The sequence below is a fragment of the Bos javanicus genome, chromosome 29 (assembly GCF_032452875.1).
Source record: "Bos javanicus breed banteng chromosome 29, ARS-OSU_banteng_1.0, whole genome shotgun sequence".
NCBI lineage: Eukaryota > Metazoa > Chordata > Mammalia > Artiodactyla > Bovidae > Bos > Bos javanicus.
Window position 1 is genome coordinate 10,095,419 of NC_083896.1, and position 20,602 is coordinate 10,116,020.

General features: G+C 38.5%; 1 protein-coding gene across 2 annotated transcripts; it reads right to left on the minus strand.

Annotated features, from left to right (window-relative positions):
• Window positions 1–364: 364 nt before the first annotated feature.
• Window positions 365–8,972, minus strand: TMEM126A (transmembrane protein 126A). Of its 2 annotated transcripts, none has more exons than XM_061406087.1 (5): window positions 8,755–8,972; window positions 6,129–6,227; window positions 2,383–2,576; window positions 1,155–1,269; window positions 365–600 (listed from the first exon to the last, which is right to left on the minus strand). In XM_061406087.1, exons 1-5 carry the CDS (start codon window positions 8,778–8,780, stop codon window positions 408–410), a joined length of 627 nt encoding a protein of 208 aa, XP_061262071.1. In that variant the 5' UTR covers window positions 8,781–8,972; the 3' UTR covers window positions 365–407. The 2 variants fall into 2 exon arrangements, with proteins under 2 accessions (XP_061262071.1, XP_061262072.1); XM_061406088.1 differs by having other exon boundaries at window positions 8,834–8,971.
• Window positions 8,973–20,602: the final 11,630 nt, after the last annotated feature.

Consider the following 20,602-nt stretch of genomic DNA (forward strand, 5'->3'; position numbering starts at 1 on the left):
CTAGAGAAGTCCCAGGAATGTTTTAAAATACGCTCTAAGAGTCTATGAATAATACCTATGGAAAACAGCAAATTAAGAAAATGAATACTATTTCTGTAGTATGTTCATACCTCTCCACCCCCATCCCCCACTTTCATTCCTGTTTGGATTCTTTATGAGGTTTTTAATGAAAACTACTGTATAGTTTTTTCCTGTGTTACAAACCAAAGTGCTTAATATAAAGGAGTAGAGCAAGTGAATGTGGGAGAAAGTACTGGGAAAATGAGGAAGTTAGGTTCTTACCTAAGTGGACAGTGTTGACTACTGTAGATCCCAGAATTGTACCTTATGTACAAGTCTCTGTTTATTCATAATCAGATGTAGGTTATTTTTATAGTTTTATTTTTGTGTACAGATTTGCTTAACAATCACTCAATTTCTAGGCCAGGTTCTGGTAACTGAAGAGCCTTTATAAGTAGTTTATATTGTCTAGACCCGAGGTATGCAGCAAACCCAGTCTGGAGCAAAATGGGAAATAACATCTTTCTAAAGACAGGCTTAGAAATCCTAATCCAGTAATTTAAGATGTTTCCTTTCTCTGGTAGCAGGGCTGAATTATACCTGTAAGAAAACATTGAGACAGTTCACTAGAAAAGATAGTTGTATTAAGTGATATATTTATGTACAACATATATTAATTCCAGAAGTCTTAAAACTAGCTTAGGGTAAAGATTAAGGTAATAGCATTCTCTTCAATGTCTGTTAGTCCTAAAAACTGGCCTTTTGTTTTCTTTTGTCCTTTTTTTATTTTTTCCCATTTCACCTCTGGAAGAGTTCATCAGAGGATAACTGAGTTATTTTGGCTTATAGCTACACATTTTCTGATGGAATTTTCTTTTAGAAGAAGTACACAAACTCTTAAGAACATTATGCATATAACGTAGCTTTCACACTAGTCACAGTAGTACTGTTTGCAGCTTTATGTTTTAAACCTGAACCTCACACCCAAGAGGTTAGTGAAATAAATTTCCAGAAGTGTTTTCAAATTCTTGAAAAATATTCTTTGATTACTTGGAAAAAACAAGTCTCATTAATGCTTTCAAATCAAACAGGTAACATTCCTTAAAAAATAGAGTGTACTTAAGTTTTTCAGTAATTATGGAAAATAATCCTACCTAGCTGCTAGGCCACCATTTACAGGGATAGCCAAGAAAACAGGGTACAGGCCACCGAAAACAAGACCAACCAGTCCACCTCGTGTTACGGTGCAGGTTTCACACTGCAGATCACCTAGGAAACAAATTAGTTCCGCAAATGGATATTCAAACAAACACGTAAAGAACTCAAGGTCCCCTTATATGTATCAAAGATAGGCAATTTCAAGCAGTAATACAGTAAATGCATTTCTCAAGGCATGTTAAAAGGTATACATATGGGTAATTAAAAAAAGTAACTGATAAATGGGTAGTTAAAAAAAGTAACTGATAAAACCATTTTAGGGAAAATTCCCTAATTTGTTTTCTATTTGAATGTAATAGTTTTCACTGCCTCTGGTTTTCTTCATTTGTATTAGCAAACCCGGGCTAGTATTTTTGTCTTTAAGAAACTTTTAAACCCATGGGAAATCTGTTTTAACAATTTAATTCATCTTAAATTTTTACATTATATAGTCTGGTTTTATTTTTATAAAATTATTCATTTTCAAATTAGTACATGGTGCTAGAAAGTTAACTTATGTTTTCACTCATTCTGTTCACTTCATTGTTTCCCTGCATATCAAAATTCTTTCCACAGTGATCTTAGGGATTCAAACAAAATACTCATCCAATGTAAACAAATTTGAAGTACCACTTAAGAGAATTTAAATGGACTGCCTCCTTCCCTACTACCACCTGTGATAATTTTTTTTTTGAAATCATAAATCCTTTCATGATTTAGTTGTACTTGGAGTACTCAGCAAATATTGTGAACTGTCCAAAGGAAATCAAGTCTCCATGTATTTGATAACTACTGTACATACACACATTTGGTGCTCTTTGATTTACTACATAAAGTCTTGTTCCCACAAAATTTTTTTTCCCTTTAAGAAACTCCTATAATGTTAAGGCAGTCAACATTTTTAAAAAAGTTTCCAAGTATTTCTTACTAAGCACTGTGGGAAAGATAAGTTAGATAAAGGAAAGTATTTAGCATTACTGTGTATATCTATTTTACTTGTTTGGCAGACCATGCTAATATGAATTAATTGCTGCGTTATAGAGGCTAGCAAGGTTCAGTCTTATCCATCCAAGTCTGACAGACGTACGCCGTGACTACCTTAAATCATATAGCTACTTTAAGGATTGACATAAGGTACAAACTATACCAAAGTGAACTTACTGGTGATAGTGAAATAGAACTTACCTGTATTCAAAGGTAAACTTACAAAACCTTTGTAAGATACATTTGCTGTCAAAAATGGGATCACTGCCATTGGTAAGCCAGCAGCTATACGAGCCTGTGTCACATGTAAGATGCGTCGAAAAAGACTATTTGCTATTAGGCCACAGAGAGCAGCATTAAGTCCAACATATGTTGATCCATTTTCAAGCAGATTCCTGAATGGGTGAGAAAAAACAGTAACTTTTTGCTCTATCATGTATGTAAGCTCTCCAAGAACAATTCTGGCATGTGTTACAGAACTTAATCAGGATTTTAGGATCATATTTATATCTTAGAGCTCTGTAAAACAAATCTAAAATCACTGTCTTACATAGAGATTTTTATTCCAAAAGGTTCTGAATTTGGCCAACACATTAAGGATGCAGTGGTACAATTTGTTTTGTGATTTTGTAAAGGGTATTGGTATGGAAATTCCCCCTGCCCTGTGACCCCTGTATAGCAGGGAAGAACTTCTGAAGAGTCTGACTTAGATGCCTCTCTAGGCTCCTACAACGCCCAGTACTTAACTTCTGTAGCACAACACATTATAAAGCGGTACTGTCTTATCATAGATTTACATGTCAGCCTTCCCAACTAGCCTGTAAACAACTTGAAGACTGGCTACAAAGATACAAGTATCTTGGTTTCAACAGCACCTGACACACAGAGGCATTCAATAAGGTGGAATTGATGTTCCCTATTAATCTTCCTTGAAGCATTAGAGTCAGGGTTAGGGGGCTGGAACAGTACTAACATTTAAGGGATCCTCTATGCTAGGCACATCACAAGAACTCATTGAAATAAAAATGATGCTTTGGGATAGTAAATGGTAAAACTGGTTTTGAAGCATGGTATGTATAAGTTTTAAAGTGCACATTCTATCCATTCTTTAGTTTCCGGGGAAAAAATAACCCTAAAACTGCTGAATATTGAAATACTCCAATTCAGACTCTTCTGAGTTTTAACTACAGTTTTAACTCTTATACCACCTGCCTTGCCACCTGTAATAGGCATTTCAGTCTCTCAATTATTATTCTTAATTAGCCAGACTGACCATACAATACCCTCACTACTATGGTTAACACTCAAGACGGCTTTTCTAGGAATTTCTAATTGAGCTTTCTACATTGTATACGATATTACTTCTCTTACTGGTCACTTTGTAATCATAATGGTACTTGGCATTTAGTCACTGAGCACCTTACTGCATACAGCACACTTGGCTATGAAGGTACAAAAATTATCTACCTTCAGTGTCTTCATAGTTTATTAGTGAAGACTGAAAGATACATACACTTGAAATCTAACAGAAGTGTACTAAAACAGATGGCAGTACAAAGGAGGCAGTTTAGAAACTTAGGGTACATTAAGACAGTATCTGTGATGAGGGCCTGGAGAACTACTGAACAGTAACAATAAAACATGAATAGGAAAAGACCTGTGTATTTTTGTGGGAGCTAAGGGAGTGGGAAACTTAAGCATTTCCTCTAAAATACTGTTTTCATCATAACACTGTGAAATACCTATTTTCATTTTTAGTCATGGGAACAAATACTAAGGTAAATAACTTGCCCATATATATAATTATTATATACATTATAATATGTTGCTATATTAATGCTGCTGCTGCTGCTGCTGCTGCTGCTAAGTCACTTCAGTTGTGCCCGACTCTGCGATCCCATAGACGGCAGCCCACAAGGCTCCCCAGTCCCTGGGATTCTCCAGGCAAGAACACTGGAGTGGGTTGCCATTTCCTTCTCCAGTGCATGAAAGTGCAAAGTGAAAGTGAAGTTGCTCAGTTGTGTCCGACTCTTAGCGACCCCATGGACAGCAGCCCACCAGGCTCCTCCATCCATGGGATTTTCCAGGCAAGAGTACTGGAGTGGGGTGCCACTGCCTTCTCCATATTAATGTTAAATATTACATAAATAAGTCCCTAAATATATCAAGGAGTGTAACTGGAATATGAATAGCACAGTCTGTGGTCTCCCAACCAGATTTTAATTTCCTGTGGCTTAAAGTCATGTTGTTTAGTTAATAATTCAATAGAAAATTGTTACCTAGCAGCGCCATAGCTGGTCACTGTTTCCAAAAAGTTTCTAATACAAATTAGAAACGTGAACTCAGGATTTTTTTGGAATGATAAAAAATAACTAGATACATGATAAAATGAAATATAAGATCAGAAATAACAAGTGGCAATGAAATTTGTTACATGAAATTATTTTGTAGATTAGAAAGTGTAGTGTTTAATATTCAAGCTTAATACACTTAAGAACTTTTCAAATAACAAACCCATGCCTGGGAAATCCCATGGACTGAGGAGCCTGGGGGGCTACCGCCTATGGGATTGGAAAGAGTTGGACATGACTTTATCGACTAAGCAACAACTGATAATATAAGAAATAAGGATTCAAACAGAACTAGGATGCATAAAATAGAAACAGGAAAAATAGGGAACAAGGGAAAGATAAGGAGGTGCTGCCATCTGCCCTGCTCAGGTGCCAGGGACTGAAAACAGTTTACTTCTAAACTAAAGCTTGCTTTGCAGTTCTAGCTCACTTCCCCATTGCTTATTCTAATTTGGTGAAAGTCCCAATAGCACATCCTACTTCCTTCTCTTCAAGGCTGTCACATCTACCCGTCTTTGTCAGTCAGTGTGGCTTTCCCTTCTTTACTGGCCTGGAAACATGGGTACGTATCTTTTATTTGCTTAAAAAGGTTTTCTGTTTATCTCTGGAAAACAGTATCAGTGTGTGTGTGTGTGTGGTGGTGGGGAGGAGAGTTGGATATACAGCTTAAAAAAAATCTCACTTAAGTTCTTATTACTGCCCTTGTTTAGCTGGTGTCAGCAAGACTGGAATTTGTGCAAGATAGTAAGATTATACTTCCAAAATGTATTTCAAATCCATCCTTTTTTTCAATTCAAACTGCCACCACCACTCACTGGGATTACTATGCCAGTTTTCCTACTGGTGGTCTTCCTTCCTTTTCTCTCCTACCTGAAATCTGTTTTCCAGAAAACAACTGGAATGTTCTTTGGAAATGTTAGCTGGGTCATTCCCTGTCAAAACTCTGTTTCTTCAACCTTATGCCCACTTCCCTAATACTTTAGCAACACTGGTTTCTCAAATATGAGAGACTGCTGTCCTGTTGCCTGTGCATATGCCATTCCTTCTCTGAGCTTCAGCTTAAATGGAATGTTAGAGTGGCTGCCTCCGAAGGAGATCTAAGAACAGTTTGTAGGGACTGCAATTCATTCAGTGTTGTCTTCAAAGATCAGCATGTTTCCTATATAAATTAATAATGCCTTAATGATCTTTTAGCCATGATCCCATTTCTCTGAAATTTCTTGTCTAGCTATGTATGTTACATGGCACTCTCAGACTGGTAAGTGTAGTAATGAATTGAGTCTGATAAGAGTGGTAATGAATTGAGAACACAGTTTTAAAATCTAAAATTTTGTTATTTAAATTAGATCCATAAATACATACATTTGTCTCTAAGCCAAATGGAAAAACAACTATTAGATATCCAAAGATATTAGATAGCCTTGACTTCAAGTAAAATGGCTAATCTTTCTGGACCTGCCTTTCTCATCAATGCAAGAAAAATCTCAGTTTCCTTCTGATAGTGTATGTTATTTATAGTCAAACTAAATTGAAATGAATCAATGATGAAAATCCACCTGATAACAAGTTTTTTTTAAGTATAAGAAGGGATCTTACCGTTCTGCTTCTGGGAGTTGGTTAATTTTTCTGGCTATGATATCAGTTAAGTTCTCCTTGATGATAGTACCATCTGGTTCATGATTTTCCATCTTGAGCCTTAAATTAAAATGTCATTTTTCAATAATGTGTATTTATAGAAAAACAGCAAAAGGGCTTATAAAAGCCTTCTGAAGACCATAAATATTTAATTTAAAAAAAATCAGCCATAGCTTATTATGGCTAATGGATGTTATGGCTAATTATCAGGCCATAGCTTGATAATCATCAATTTGATTATGAAACTGATTAGCATAAACACCTCTGCCTCCAAACCCCCACAATTCTATGTGAAACAGAAACCAGAACGTGGACGACAACACATGAAACTTTCAGAAAACACAGAACATTTTTGTGACCCTTAAAAATATTGCAAATCTGCAAGAAGCACTAACCATAAAATACACAATTTTAAACTAGTATTAACCAGTTAAAATGAACTCATTCATAGATACCATAAAGATAAGCCAGTGGTAGAGAAAATGTTTGCAATATAACTGACAAAGGAGTCGTTGGTACTCAGAATATGCAAAGTACTAGAAATCTGTAAGAAAAAGGCAACCAACTCAATAGAAAAATTGACAAAAGATGTTAACAGGCACTTCTCTTTGCAACCCTAAGGCCTGTAGCGTGCCAGGCTCTTCTGTCCAAGGGATTCTCCAGGCAAGAATACTGGAGTGGGTTGCTATTTCCTCCTCCCATGGATGTTCCCTACCCAGGGGTTGACCCTGTGTCTCCCATGGCTCCTGCCTCCCAGGTGGATTCTTTACCGCTGAGCCACCAGGGAATCCTGAATTTGAAGTTGTAACAAAGAGGAAAGCCAAACAGCCAATAAATAGGAAAATATGCTTAACCACTATAATCAGGGAAATAGAAATTAAATTTCAATTACTGCTAAGAATGTGGGGTAACGGAAACTCATATGCTGCCAGAAGCATAAACTATCCAATCTGGGTACAACCGGGCTTCCCTGGGGCTTCCCTTGTGGCTTAGCTGGTGAAGAATCCACCTGTAATGCGGGACACCTGAGTTGGGTAGATCCTGTGGAGAAAGGAAAGGCTACCTACTCCAGTATTCTGGCCTGGAGAATTCCATGGACAGAGGAGCCTGGTATGCTACAGTCCATGGGGTTGCAAAGAGTTGGACATGACTGAGCGACTTTCATTACAACCACTTTGGAAAAGAATTTGTTATTTAGTAGGTAGAAGACACTAGCAATTTCACCTATACCCTAGAGCAGAGGTCAGCAAACTTCTCTAAAGGGCCAGATAGTATATTTTAGGCTTTGTGGGTCACATAATGGTCTTTGTTGCATACTTAGAAAAATGAAACAATTTAAAAAATTTAAAAATATAAAACTCATTCTGGCTGGCTGCAAAGAAACAAATGATAACCTTCCTCTGGTCCACAGGCAGGTAGTTTGTTGACTTAGGCACTAGTTGAAGTGAGTAAGGGAGTAAGGGAATGGGTGAATGATAAATTTTAGCTTGAAGATTTAGTTCATTAGATTTAGCTCATATTTCAGGGCAGCAGAGTTAAGAAAAGCAAAAGTTCAGAAAGAATGTACTATATTATTAAGTAGTTTTCTTGGTTCACTATTCATTTGCTAGAAGATTAATTTATAACACTAACAAATATTACTGGGTAGCCATTAGATGCCTTGGGAAATGTTGAGTGCACTGAATTTCATAGCCTTCAAGTTAGGGCTTCGCTGATGGCTCAGTGGTAAAGAACCCACCTGCTAAGGCAGGAGATGTGGGTTTGATCCCTAGGTGGAGAAGATCCCCTGGAGGAGGAAGTGGCAACCCACTCCAATATTCTTGCCTGGGAATCCCATGAACAGAGGAGCCTGGCAGGCTACACAATGTAGCAACTAAACAAAGTTGAATTTATCCTAAGTACAGTGCAGGGTTGGAAATTAATGTCTAGATTTCCTGGACTCAAACTTTTTGAGGGCCTTGGTTACAGTAACATGATCTCTGATCTACAGGAACGCTGAATAATTTTATGTTGGCGGGGTGGTGGAAAGAGATATAAAAACAATCAAATTCAGTATATACAAGGTGTACAGTGTGTATGTCTGAAATGTTCCCCCAAAAAGTCCCGCCTAAGGCTATCACTAGTTTTCTGATCTATGCTCTGCATACTGCTGAGGTTCCTGCTGTGAGCTAGCCATTTCTAAAGTGTGGCTATTAAAAGTCACCCTTAATTTGTTCCACAATAGGTCACTGTATGTATCCTGGTTATTAATAATATATCCACACCTAAGACAATGAGTGCCACGTTTAAATATTACAAACATTTCGAAAGCCTTTTGCATTAGTTTTCTAAGATAGCTCCCGAGACAGACAATGAGGAAAGTGGGGCCGATGAAAATTAAATTAGGCCAAGGTCACCCGGTAAATTGGCAGTAAACCTGGGATTAAGTTCAAGCACGGGTTTCCAACCTCTTCCCCTCCCCCGGCCCTGCCGCCAGAGGCTTAATTTAAATAGATCTTTTCTTCTAGGGTGGAAAGTATAGGGATGGTCGGACCGATGGAACCGACTCCCCTCCTCTCGTTGTGACTCAGTCCTGGGATCTCATTACCACGCTGCGGCAGAACAGAGCGTCATCCGCTGCGCATCTCTCAGTCCCCGCCGGCGCCCCTCTTCCCGAGCGCCGGTACCTTACGCGCTCCTCGGTGCAGCCGCGGCCTCCGCGGGTCTCCTCCGGCCCCGCGAGGGCTCACGTCACGCTCCACTCGAGTCGCCCGGGCGCGGCCATTTTGGGCGCCACGTGACCGGCCCGAGGCGGGCGCCGAGTCGGAGCCGGCGGCGGATTGGGTTTCCGGGGTCGAGGCTGCGCTCGGCCTTCCCGCAAGTGGGCGGTGCTCCGCCTCAGAGGCCGGCGGTTTGGGTAACGCGGAGGGTACCGGTTACAACCTGTCTGCACTTCTCAGGATACGGACTGGAAATTGTGAGATTTCAATGTGAAAACTGAGTGACCTGAAATCCGCCCCATTAGTTGAAACTTTTACCTTGGGTACGTTCCTTAAAATTTCCTGGCCAATAGTTTACATGTCGTGTACTGACATGAGGGCCATATATATATATATATATATATATATATATATATATATATATACACATATATATATATATATATACATATATATATATGAAATTGCACAGCCCTCAGCATACGAGATAGGTCGTGGGTTAAAACGAAGTCTAAAATTACCTGAGATTTCTTTGCTTCATCGATTTTACGTTCTCCATTGGATCTTGAGCTCCTCTGGCGGTTTGGCTGATCATGCCACCATAATCTGAGCGCCTGAAGAGCAGCAGGATCTTGTTTTCTCTGTATTGCTTATGAGAGGAGGATTAGGTGAATGAGGCAAAAGAAAAACTAGAGAGCAAAGGAGTCTTGTGGCTCCATCAGTCAGGACAATTGAGGACGAAAGTCTTGAACCAAACCTCTGAAGGCCTCTGTTTCCTGTCTCCTCGCATCCTCTTTCCTCACATACCAAGCAGGAGCAGGGCTCTTTCCTCTGTTAAAAAGCAGGAGGGGAAACAGCCTCATTGGTTATTTTGTAAACCTGTGAGGATCCTGTTAAAGCTCTTGCCGAAATTGTTGGGAAAATAATTGAGCTTTATCTAAGGAGAAAGTGGTATACAAGATAAAGGAGGGGGGCGGACTTAATAGGAGACCTGAGCAGAAGACCTCTCCTCACCCTGTTCGCTGTGAGGGCTTTCAGTTCAGTTCAGTTCAGTCGCTCAGTCGTGTCGACTCTTTGCGACCCCATGAATCGCAGCACGCCAGGCCTCCCTGTCCATCACCAACTCCCGGAGTTCACCCAAACTCATGTCCATCGAGTCGGTAATGCCATCCAGCCATCTGTCGTCCCCTTCTCCTCCTGCCTCCAATCCCTCCCAGCATCAGAGTCTTTTCCAATGAGTCAACTCTTCGCATGAGGTGGCCAAAGTACTGGGAGTTTCAGCTTTAGCATCAGTCCTTCCAAAGAACACCCTGGTCTCCTTTAGAATGGACTGGTTGGATCTCCTTGCAGTCCAAGGGACTCAAGAGCCTTCTCCAACACTACAGTTCAAAAGCATCAATTCTTTGGCGCCCAGCTTTCTTCACAGTCCAACTCTCACATCCATACATGACCACTGGAAAAACCATAGCCTTGACTAGATGGACCTTTGTTGGCAAAGTAATGTCTCTGCTTTTGAATATGCTATCTAGGTTGGTCATAACTTTCCTTCCAAGGAGTAAGCGTCTTTTAATTTCATGGCTGCAATCACCATCTGCAGTGATTTTGGAGCCCCCAAAAATAAAGTCTGGCACTGTTTCCACTGTTTCCCCGTCTATTTCCCATGAAGTGATGGGACTGGATGTCATGATCTTCGTTTTCTGAATGTTGAGCTTTAAGCCAACTTTTTCACTCCTCTTTCACTTTCATCAAGAGGCTCTTCAGCAAGTTCCTCTTCACTTTCTGCCATAAGGGTGGTGTCATCTGCATATCTGAGGTTATTGATATTTCTCCCAGCAATCTTGATTCCAGCTTGTGCTTCTTCCAGCCCAGTGTTTCTCATGATGTACTCTTACTGTAAGCAGGGTGGCAATATACAGCCTTGATGTACTCCTTTTCCTATTTGGAACCAGTCTGTTGTTCCACGTCCAGTTCTAACTGTTGCTTCCTGACCTGCATATAGGTTTCTCAAGAGGCAGGTCAGGTGCTCTGGTATTCCCATCTCTTTCAGAATTTTCCACAGTTTATTGTGATCCACACAGTCAAAGGCTTTGGCATAGTCAATAAAGCAGAAATAGATGTTTTTCTGGAACTCTCTTGCTTTTTTGATGATCCAGTGGATGTTGGCAATTTGATCTCTGGTTCCTCTGCCTTTTCTGTAAACCAGTTTGAACATCTGGAGAGGGCTTTATCTACTGTCAAACTGTAGCTTGTCAGTGAACCAGAAAATAAAAACAGGCCCTCATATATGGAGGTGGAAAGTGGGTGTGCATCCCAGCTGGAAAGTTTACGAGGTAAGTGAGAAAGTTTGGGAAAACCAGATTGTGTGTGTGTGTGTGTACGTGTGTGTGTGCATGCGAGTGCGTTTTCCCCCTAACACTCTATACTCTTATTCCAATGTAATTTTCAATGGTTTTAAGCTAATTTGAAGTTAATAAGTGTGAGTGCTGTACAATATCTGAAGCAAGCCATTCTAGATTAATAAAAGCAATTTTTTTTCATTGAGATTTTATAAAAAACTGTTCTTTCAAGACAGGATGAAATGTCAAATTCATCAGATTTATTGTCTTAAATTGTTCATAGTTTTTCTTTTATTTTTCTCTAAAATCTGTAGTGAGGCCACATTTCTTTCTTATTATTGGTCATTGTGTCTTCTCTTTTTTATGTCTGATAGTTGGGCTAGTGGTGTGTAATTTTTTTAATCTTCTCAACTAGTTTCATATTTAATTGATTTGTTTGTTTTGCTTTTTTCTGTTTTCAATTTGATTGTATTCTGCTCTGTTCTATCTTTTTTCCTTTCTTATTCCTGCCTGAGATTTAAGTTGGTCCTCTTTTTGTAATTTCTTAAGGAGAAAGCTAAGATCATTGGTGTGAAATCTTTTTCTACTCCATATGTGAGTTTAATGCTATGAATTTCCCTCCAAGTACTGCTTTAATTCCCTGGTGGCTCAGTGGTAAAGAATCTGCCTGCTAATGCAGGAGACACTGGTTTGATCCTAGGATTGGGAAGATCCCTTGGAGAAGGAAATGGGAACTCACTCCAGTATTCTTGCCTGGGAAATCCTGTGGACAGAGGAGCCTGGCAGGTTACAGTCCATGGGGCCCCAAAAGAGTTGGAGACAGCTTAGTGACTAAACAACAACAGATTTTGAAACACTGTTCACTCTTTTAGTTTAGTTTCAAATATTTCTAAATTCTCTCTTCTATTTTCTTTGTCCTGTGAGTTTCTTGGAAGTGTGTTACTTTCCTAATAGTTCAATTTTTTGAATACCTTTCTGTTATTGATTTCTAATTCTATTCCACTGTGGTCAGAGAATATACTTTGTATGACTTGATCCTTTTAAATTTATTGGTATTTATAGCCCAGATTCTGGTCCATCTGTGTAAATGTTTCATATGTGATTAAAAAGAATGTATATGCAGCTGCTGTGCCAAATTTTCAAAAACATCAGTACCATAAGTTGATTGATAGTGAAGAATTCTTTATTCTTTCTGAATTTCAACCAACTTGTTCTATCAATGATTGAGAGAAGGTTATTGAAATCTCTAGTATGGGAATTGTTCTGTTTCTCCTTTCATTTCTATCAGCTCTTGCTTTATGTATTTTGAAGCTTCATTATTATATGAATAAACATTTATCTCTGTATCATTATGAAATAACCTTCTTAATAATTGGTAATATGCTTTGCTTTGCACTTTAACATTAACATAGCCACTCCAATAGCTTTTGTTTCTTGTTTTTTTGTTCACACCACGTGGCATGCAGGTTCTTAGTTCCACGACCAGGAATTGAACCCTGTGCCCCCTGTGCTGGAAGCATGGAATCTAACCACTGGACTCCCAGGTAGGTCCCTCCAAGAAGTTTCTTTTGATTAGTGTCTAGTCAAGGCCATGGTTTTTCCAGTGGTCAGGTATGGATGTGAGAGTTGGACTGTGAGGAAAGCTGAGTGCCAAAGAATTGATGCTTTTGAACTGTGGTGTTGGAGAAGACTCTTGAGAGTCCCTTGGACTGCAAGGAGATCCAACCAGTCCATCCTAAAGGAGACCAGTCCTGGGTGTTCATTGGAAGGACTGACGCTGAAGCTGAAACTCCAATACTTTGGCCACCTCATGCGAAGAGCTAACTCATTGGAAAAGACCCTGATGCTGGGAGGGATTGGAGGCAGGAGGAGAAGGGGACGACATAGGATGAGATGGCTGGATGGCATCACCGACTCGATGGACATGAGTCTGGGTGAACTCCGGAAGTTGGTGATGGACAGGGAGCCCCGGCGTGCTGCAGTTCATGGGGTCGCAAAGAGTCGGACACGACTGAGCAACTGATATGAACTGAACTGAACATGACATAGCTTTTCCCATTGTTTCACTTTTAATCTATTTGTGTTTTTATGCTTAATGTAGGCTTCTTGTAGATAGTATATAATTGGATATTGTTTTTTAAAAATTGAAATCGACAATTTCTTACTTTTAATGAAGAAGGTGTCTAAGCCATTTATATTTAAAATGATTTTTATATTCTTGGGTCTTAAATCTATCATCTTGCTGTTAATATTTGTTTTCTATTTGTTTCATATGTTCTACATTCCCCTTCCCTTTCTTCTGCCTTTATTTTTTGAACTGAATATTTAAAAATTCTATTTTATTTCTTGGTTGGCCTATTAGGTATAATTCTTTTAGAAAATGGTAGCAGTTGCTTTAGCATATACTGTCTACCTCTCTATTAGTTTACACAGGCTACCAGAAAAGTACCACAGGCTTTGTGGCTTAAAATAACAAATGTATTCACTCACTATTTTGGAGGCTAGAAGTCTGAAATCAGTGTATTGGCTAGGTTAGTTCCTTCTGGAAGTGCTGAAGGACAGTCTGTTCTATGCTCCCTTCCTTCTGGTGGTCTCTAGCAATGCTTAGTGTCTCTTCACCTGTAGAAGTATCGCCACAATCTCTGCTTTTATTTTCATATGGTGGTTCTCCTTGTGTCTTTGTGACTTACTATGGCCTTTCCCTCTGTGTATGTCTGTGTACCCAAATTTCTCTTATCGTATAAGGACACCATTGGTTAAGTGTTCACCCTAATCCAATATACCTCATTTTAACTTAAATCTTCAAAGATGCTAATTCCAAATAAGGATACATTCACAGGTACTGGGGATTAGAACTTGAAAATGTATTTGGGTGGGGATCACAAATCAACTCACAACAATATATTTAACTTGTCACAGTCCATCTTATCTGCCTCTTGAGAAATCTGTATGCACATCAAAAAGCAACAGTTAGAACAGACATGGAACAACAGGCTGGTTCCAAATTGGGAAAGGAGTACATCAAGGCTGTATATTGTCACCCTGCTTATTTAACTTCTATGCAGAGTACATCATGTGAAATGCTGGGCTGGATGAAGCACAAGCTGGAATCAAGATTGCCAGGAGAAATATGAATAACCTCACATATGCAGATAACACCACCTTTATGGAAGAAAGTGAAGAGGAACTTGCTGAAGAGCCTCTTGATGAAAGTGAAAGAGGAGAGTGAAAAAGTTGACTTAAAACTCAACATTCAAGAAATGAAGATCATGGCATCAGGTTCCATCACTTCATGGCAAATAGACAGGGAAACAATGGAAACAGTGCCAGACTTTATTTTTGGGGCTCCAAAATCACTGCACATGGTGACTGCAGCCATGAAATTAAAAGACGCTTGCTCTTTGGAAGAAAAGCTATGACCAACCTAGACAGCATATTAAAATATTAACAAGCAAAGACATTACTTTGCTGACAAAGGTCCATCTAGTCAAAGCTATGGTTTTTCCAGTAGTCATGCATGGATTTGAGAGTTGGACTATAAAGAAAGCTGAGCGCCAAAGAATTGATGCTTTTGAACTGTGGTGCTGGAGAAGACTCTTGAGAGTCCCTTGGACAGGAAGGAGATCCAACCAGTCCATCCTAAAGGAAATCAGTCCTGAATATTCATTGGAAGGACTGATGCTGAAGCTGAAACACCAATACTTTGGCTACCTGATGCGAAGAACTGACTCATTTGAAAGGCCCCTGATGCTGGGTAAGACTGAAGGCGGGAAGAGAAGGGGACGACAGAGACTGAGATGGTTGGATGGCATCACTGACTTGATGGATAAGAGTTTGAGTGAACTCTGGGAGTTGGTGATGGACAGGGAGGCCTGGCGTGCTGTAGTCCATGGGGTTGCTAAGAGTTGGACATGACTGAGCGACTGAATTGAACTGATCTTCAAGTGATATTTTACCACTTTACAAGTGAGAATGTTACCATGGTATACTTTCATTTCTTCTCAGTCTTTGTATTATTGTTTTCATACATTTGCTTCCATACATGTTATAAACTACACACCACATAACCATTTTTTGATGTCAGTAGTGATTTGTCTGTGAAATAAATTTAAAACTAAGAAAATTTATATTTATCCACATATTTTCAATCTCTAGTGTTTTTCTTTTTCTTTTTTTTAATAGATTTATTTACATCTGGTATCATTCTATCCAAAGTATTATTTTAGAAAGCAAATCTTTTGGTGGTGAAATCTTTCGCATTTTGCAAGTCTAAATAGTATTTGGCTCTAGTTTTAAAAATTGTGGTAAAAAACCATATCACTAAATTTACCATGTTTTCCACCTTAAAGTGTATAGTTTAGTAGCATTAGGTACGTTCACATTGTTAAGCAATATATCTCTAGAACTTTTTCATTTTGCAACCCTGAAACTCTGTACCCACTAGATGCTAATTACTCCTCTTCACTCCCCTCAGCCCTTGGTAACTACCTTTCTGCTTTCTGTTTCTATGAGTTTGACTACTTTATATACTTTATGTGAGTGGAATCATACATTATTTGTCATTTTGTGACTGATGTATTTTATTTAGCACAGTGTCCCTGAGTTTTATCCATTTTATAGCATGTGACAGGATTTCCATCATTTTTTAAGAGTGAATAATATTACAGTTTGGGGCTTCCCTGGTGGCTCAGACAGTAAAGAATCTGCCTGCAATGTGAAAGGCCTAGGTTCGATCCCTGGGTTGGGAAGATCCCCTGGAGAAGGAAATGAAAACCCACTCCAGTATTCTTTCCTGGGAAATCCCATGGACAGAGGAGCCTGGCAGGCTACATTCCATGAGATCACAAAGAGTCAACACAACTGAGCGACTAACACTTTAACTTCACTTTCAGTATTATAGTTTATGCATATATGTGTGTGTGTGTATGCATATATCACAATATCTTTTTAAAATTATTTATTTTGACTGTGTTGAGTCTTCGTTGCTACATGTAGGTTCTTTGTTGTGGTGTGTGGGCTTCCCTAGTTGCTACTTATGGGCTTAGTTATGTGGGATCATAGCATCACTGACTCAATGGACGTGAATTTGAGCAAACTCTGGGAAACAGTGAAGGACAGGGAAGCCTGGCTTGCTGCAATCCATGAGGTTGCAAAGAGTTGGACATGACTTAGTGACTGAATGACAACAATATGCCCCTGTACAGAGATCGCCCCTGGATCCCCTACATTGGGAGCACAGAGTACTGGGCCACCAGGGAAGTCACTACACCACAATTTCTTTATCCATTCTTCTTTTGATGGATGTTTGGGTTGCTTCACTTGGTTGTTGTGAATAATGTTGTGATGGATATTGGTGTGTAAATATCTCTTCAGCATCTTGCTCTGAAGTCTATTGAGCTGTATACCTGGAAGTGATGTTGGTAAGAAAGTAAATCTTAAAAGTTCCCATTCCTAGAAAAAAAATTATACATGTATGTGGTGATGGAGATTACCTAGACTTATTGTGGTAATCATTTGGAAATATATACATGTATTAAATCATTATGTTGTGTACCTGAAACTAATATGATGTTGTATGTCAATTATGTCTTTTTTAAAAAGTTTTTTAGCTGCATATAGTTTACAATGTTTCAGGTACAGTGAAGTGATTCAGTTATACATATATAATAAATACATACATGCTTTTTTTCAAATACTTTTTTTTTCCAAATACTTTTCTACGATGGTTTATTACAAGATATTGACTATGACTTCTTGTGCTTTGCCATAGCTCTTCATTGTCTGTCTGTCTTATATATAGTAGTGTGTATCTGTGAATCCCAAATTCCTAATGTATTCCTCCCCTTCTTCCCTTTTTGGTAACCATAGGTTTGTTTTTTGTCTGTGAGTCTATTTCTGTTTTGTAAATAAGTTCATTTGTATCATTGTTTTGGATTCCACATGGAAGTGATATCATATGATATTTGTCTTTCTGTTTCTGACTTTACTTAGTATGATAATAATGATACTGTAAATTTTGTCGTTATGAAAAGAGAAACCAAAGTGTAAATACATGATTAAAACTTTGTCTTTTACCCTAAAATATAAATACATAGGAGTTTCTGTGTTCAAAGAGGGGAAAAAAATAAAGACTGTTTTTGTCAGCTGTGATGAATGTGACTTCTGTGTAACTCGCCATAGAAAGGGTGGGGCGTCAGAGGAGAGGTAAGTCTTGCAGTTGGATATACGCAGCAAGGACATGCAGGAGGGTGTGTGGTGCTTCACTTCTACCAACAGTGACATGAATTGGTTCAAGTACAGTACAAAGGATTTGGTTTATACTAAACAAAGTGAATATATTTGGATTGAAATTTGAGGGATTTTAGTTATACCTATTGATGAAACAGACTTTAATTTTAGTGTAATATATATTGAAAACAGTGTCAGACTTTATTTTTTGTGCTCCAAAAATCACTGCAGATGGTGATTGTAGCCATGAAATTAAAAGACACTTACTCCTTGGAAGGAAAGTTATGACCAACCTAGATGGCATATTAAAAAGCAGAGACATTACTTTGTCAACAAAGGTCCTTCTAGTCAAGGCTATGGTTTTTCCAGTGGTCAGGTATGGATGTGAGAGTTGGACTGTGAAGAAAGCTGAGTACTGGAGAATTGATGCTTTTGAACTGTGGTGTTGGAACTCTTATGAGTCCCTGGGACTGCAAGGAGATCCAACCAGTCCATCCTAAAGGAGACCAGTCCTGGGTGTTCATTGGAATGACTGATGCTGAAGCTGAAACTCCAATACTTTGGCCACCTCATGCGAAGAGCTAACTCATTGGAAAAGACCCTGATGCTGGGAGGGATTGGGGGCAGGAGGAGAAGGGGACGACAGAGGATGAGATGGCTGGATGGCATCACCAACTTGATGGACATGAGTCTGGGTGAACTCCGGGAGTTGGTGATGGACAGGGAGGCCTGGCATGCTGCGGTTCATGGGTTCGCAAAGAGACGGACACGCAAAGAGTGAACTGAACTGAACTGAATATGTATTGACAGAATATGTTTGGGTAATGTACATATATATATTGAATAATAAACTTGAAAAAAGAGTACAGTGTTTAATTTCCATATATTTGTGGTTTTCCTGTTTTTCTTCTACTATTTATTTCTAGTTTCATTTCATTGTAGCCAGAGGAGATACTTTGTATAATTTCAGTCTTCTTAATTGTGTAAAAGCCTGTTTTGTAGTTTAACATGTTATCTGTCTTGAGAATGTTTTTATATTTTGATTCTCTTCTCATTTTCCCTTCTGTAAATTATATAGGTATTTTCTTTGTGATTACCATTCCAATGACTTGAAACATCTTAAAATTATAACAATCTATTTTAAACTGATACTGACTTCAGTTTCCTATAAAATCTGTCTTCCTTTATATCTCTTCCTTTCTCATTACAGGCACACCTTGGAGATTGTGACTTTGGTTCCAGACCACCTTAATAAAGCAAATATCACAGTATAGCAAATCATACAAATTGTTTGGTTTACCAGTGCATATTAAAGTTACATTTACACTGTATATAGTCTGTTAAGTGTGCGATAGTATTATGTCTTTAAAAACAATGTACATGTCTTAAAATACCTTATTGCTGAAAAATGCTATCATCTGAGTCTTCAGTGAATTATCTTTTTCAGGTGATGGGTTTGAAATATTGCAAGAATTAGTAAACTGTGACAGAAAGACATGAAGAGAGTAAATACTGTTGGAAAAATGGTGTCTGACTGGGTTGCTACAAATCTTCAATTTGTACAAAACAAAGTATCTACAAAGCACAATAAAGCAATAAAATGAGGTATGCTTATATATGTTATTGACGATAGTTACTTCTTTTATATTGCATACCAGTAACAAATTTACAACAATTTTTATGCTTTTGTATCTTAAATTCTATATTAGATTGTAAAGTGATTTACACATATACATTATCACACTACAGAATACTTACCTTTACCAGGGAGTTTTATACTTTTGGATGGTTTTGTGTTGTTGCTTATAGTCTTTTTGCTTTAACTGGAAGGATTCCCTTCAGCATTTTGTAGGGCAGGTCTAGTGGTAAGGAACGTCCTCAACTTTGGTTTTTGTAGGAAATTATTTCTCCTTTGTTTTTTGAAGAACAGTTCCCCAAGTTATGGTATTATTGGTTGGCATTTTTTTCTTTCAGTACTTTAAATATATCATCTTACTCCTTTCCAGCCTACAGAGTTTTCACTGAGAAATCTGCTTATAATCTACTAGTAGCCCCTTTGTACATAACAAGTTGCTTTTCCCTGGCTGCTTTTAAGATCCTTTGCCTGTGACTTTTGACAGTTTGATTATAATGTCTGTAGATTTGCAAACTGGCCTCCACACAAGGAGGACAAGGAGAGACTGATGAATGAAGCAGACAACTTCATCTTGGTGGGTGGCAGTTTTATTAAGCAAGGGAATTTACATACAGGGCTTATCTTGGGCAGCTGCAAGGTGAGTAGATCTCCACACCACCTGTCAGAATCTCTAAGTTTACAGAGTGGCTTTAACTGGGTTCAGTCATATATATGCTATCTGGATGGTCTCAACAGTACTGCTGTCTCAAGGCTGTGTCCTTGAAAACGGTTCCTACCATTTTCAAGGGCAGAATGAGCATTCTAAGGACAGAGAGTGGAAGAGAAGCCATTTTGCCCTGATCCAGCTCTCTGGTCATGTCTTCTTGATTTTCTCTTTCAGCAACATCTCTCATTGCAAATCCCTTTAGAGTTTTCCTAACTGGAGTTTCTCGAATATCTTGATTTTGTATGTCCACTTCTCTCCTCAGATTTGGTAAGATTTTGACCATTATTTCTTCTTCCTTTCTTCTCCTGCTGGGATTCACATGATGCATATATGGTTCCATTTGATGATGACCCCAGAGTGCTGTAGGCTGTCTTCATTTTTCATCGTTCATTTTTTTCCTTTTCTCCTCTGCAAAAAAAAAAAAAAAACAAAAACCCACAAAAAACCAAACAACTTTTGCAGTCAAATGCTCTACCCCTGAGCTATACCAGCCCCCGCCCCCCGCCAAATTTGAAAGTTATGTCTTCAAGTTCACTGATTATTTCTTCTGATTTCTTGCCTTTACTTTTGAGTCCCTTTAGTGAATTTTTCAATCTACATATTTACAGCATTCTTAAGTTCTACAATTTCTGTTTGGTTCTTCTTCATAGTTTCCTTCCTTTATTGATTTTCGCATTTTGTTCATTGCATAATTTCCTGATTTCAGTTAGATGTCCGTGTTCTCTTTTAATTCATCAAGCAACCTTGTAACAATTTTTATTTTTTTGGTAATTAATACATTTCTGTTTGTCTCATTAGGGTTAGTTTCTGGAGATTTAATTTATTCCTTT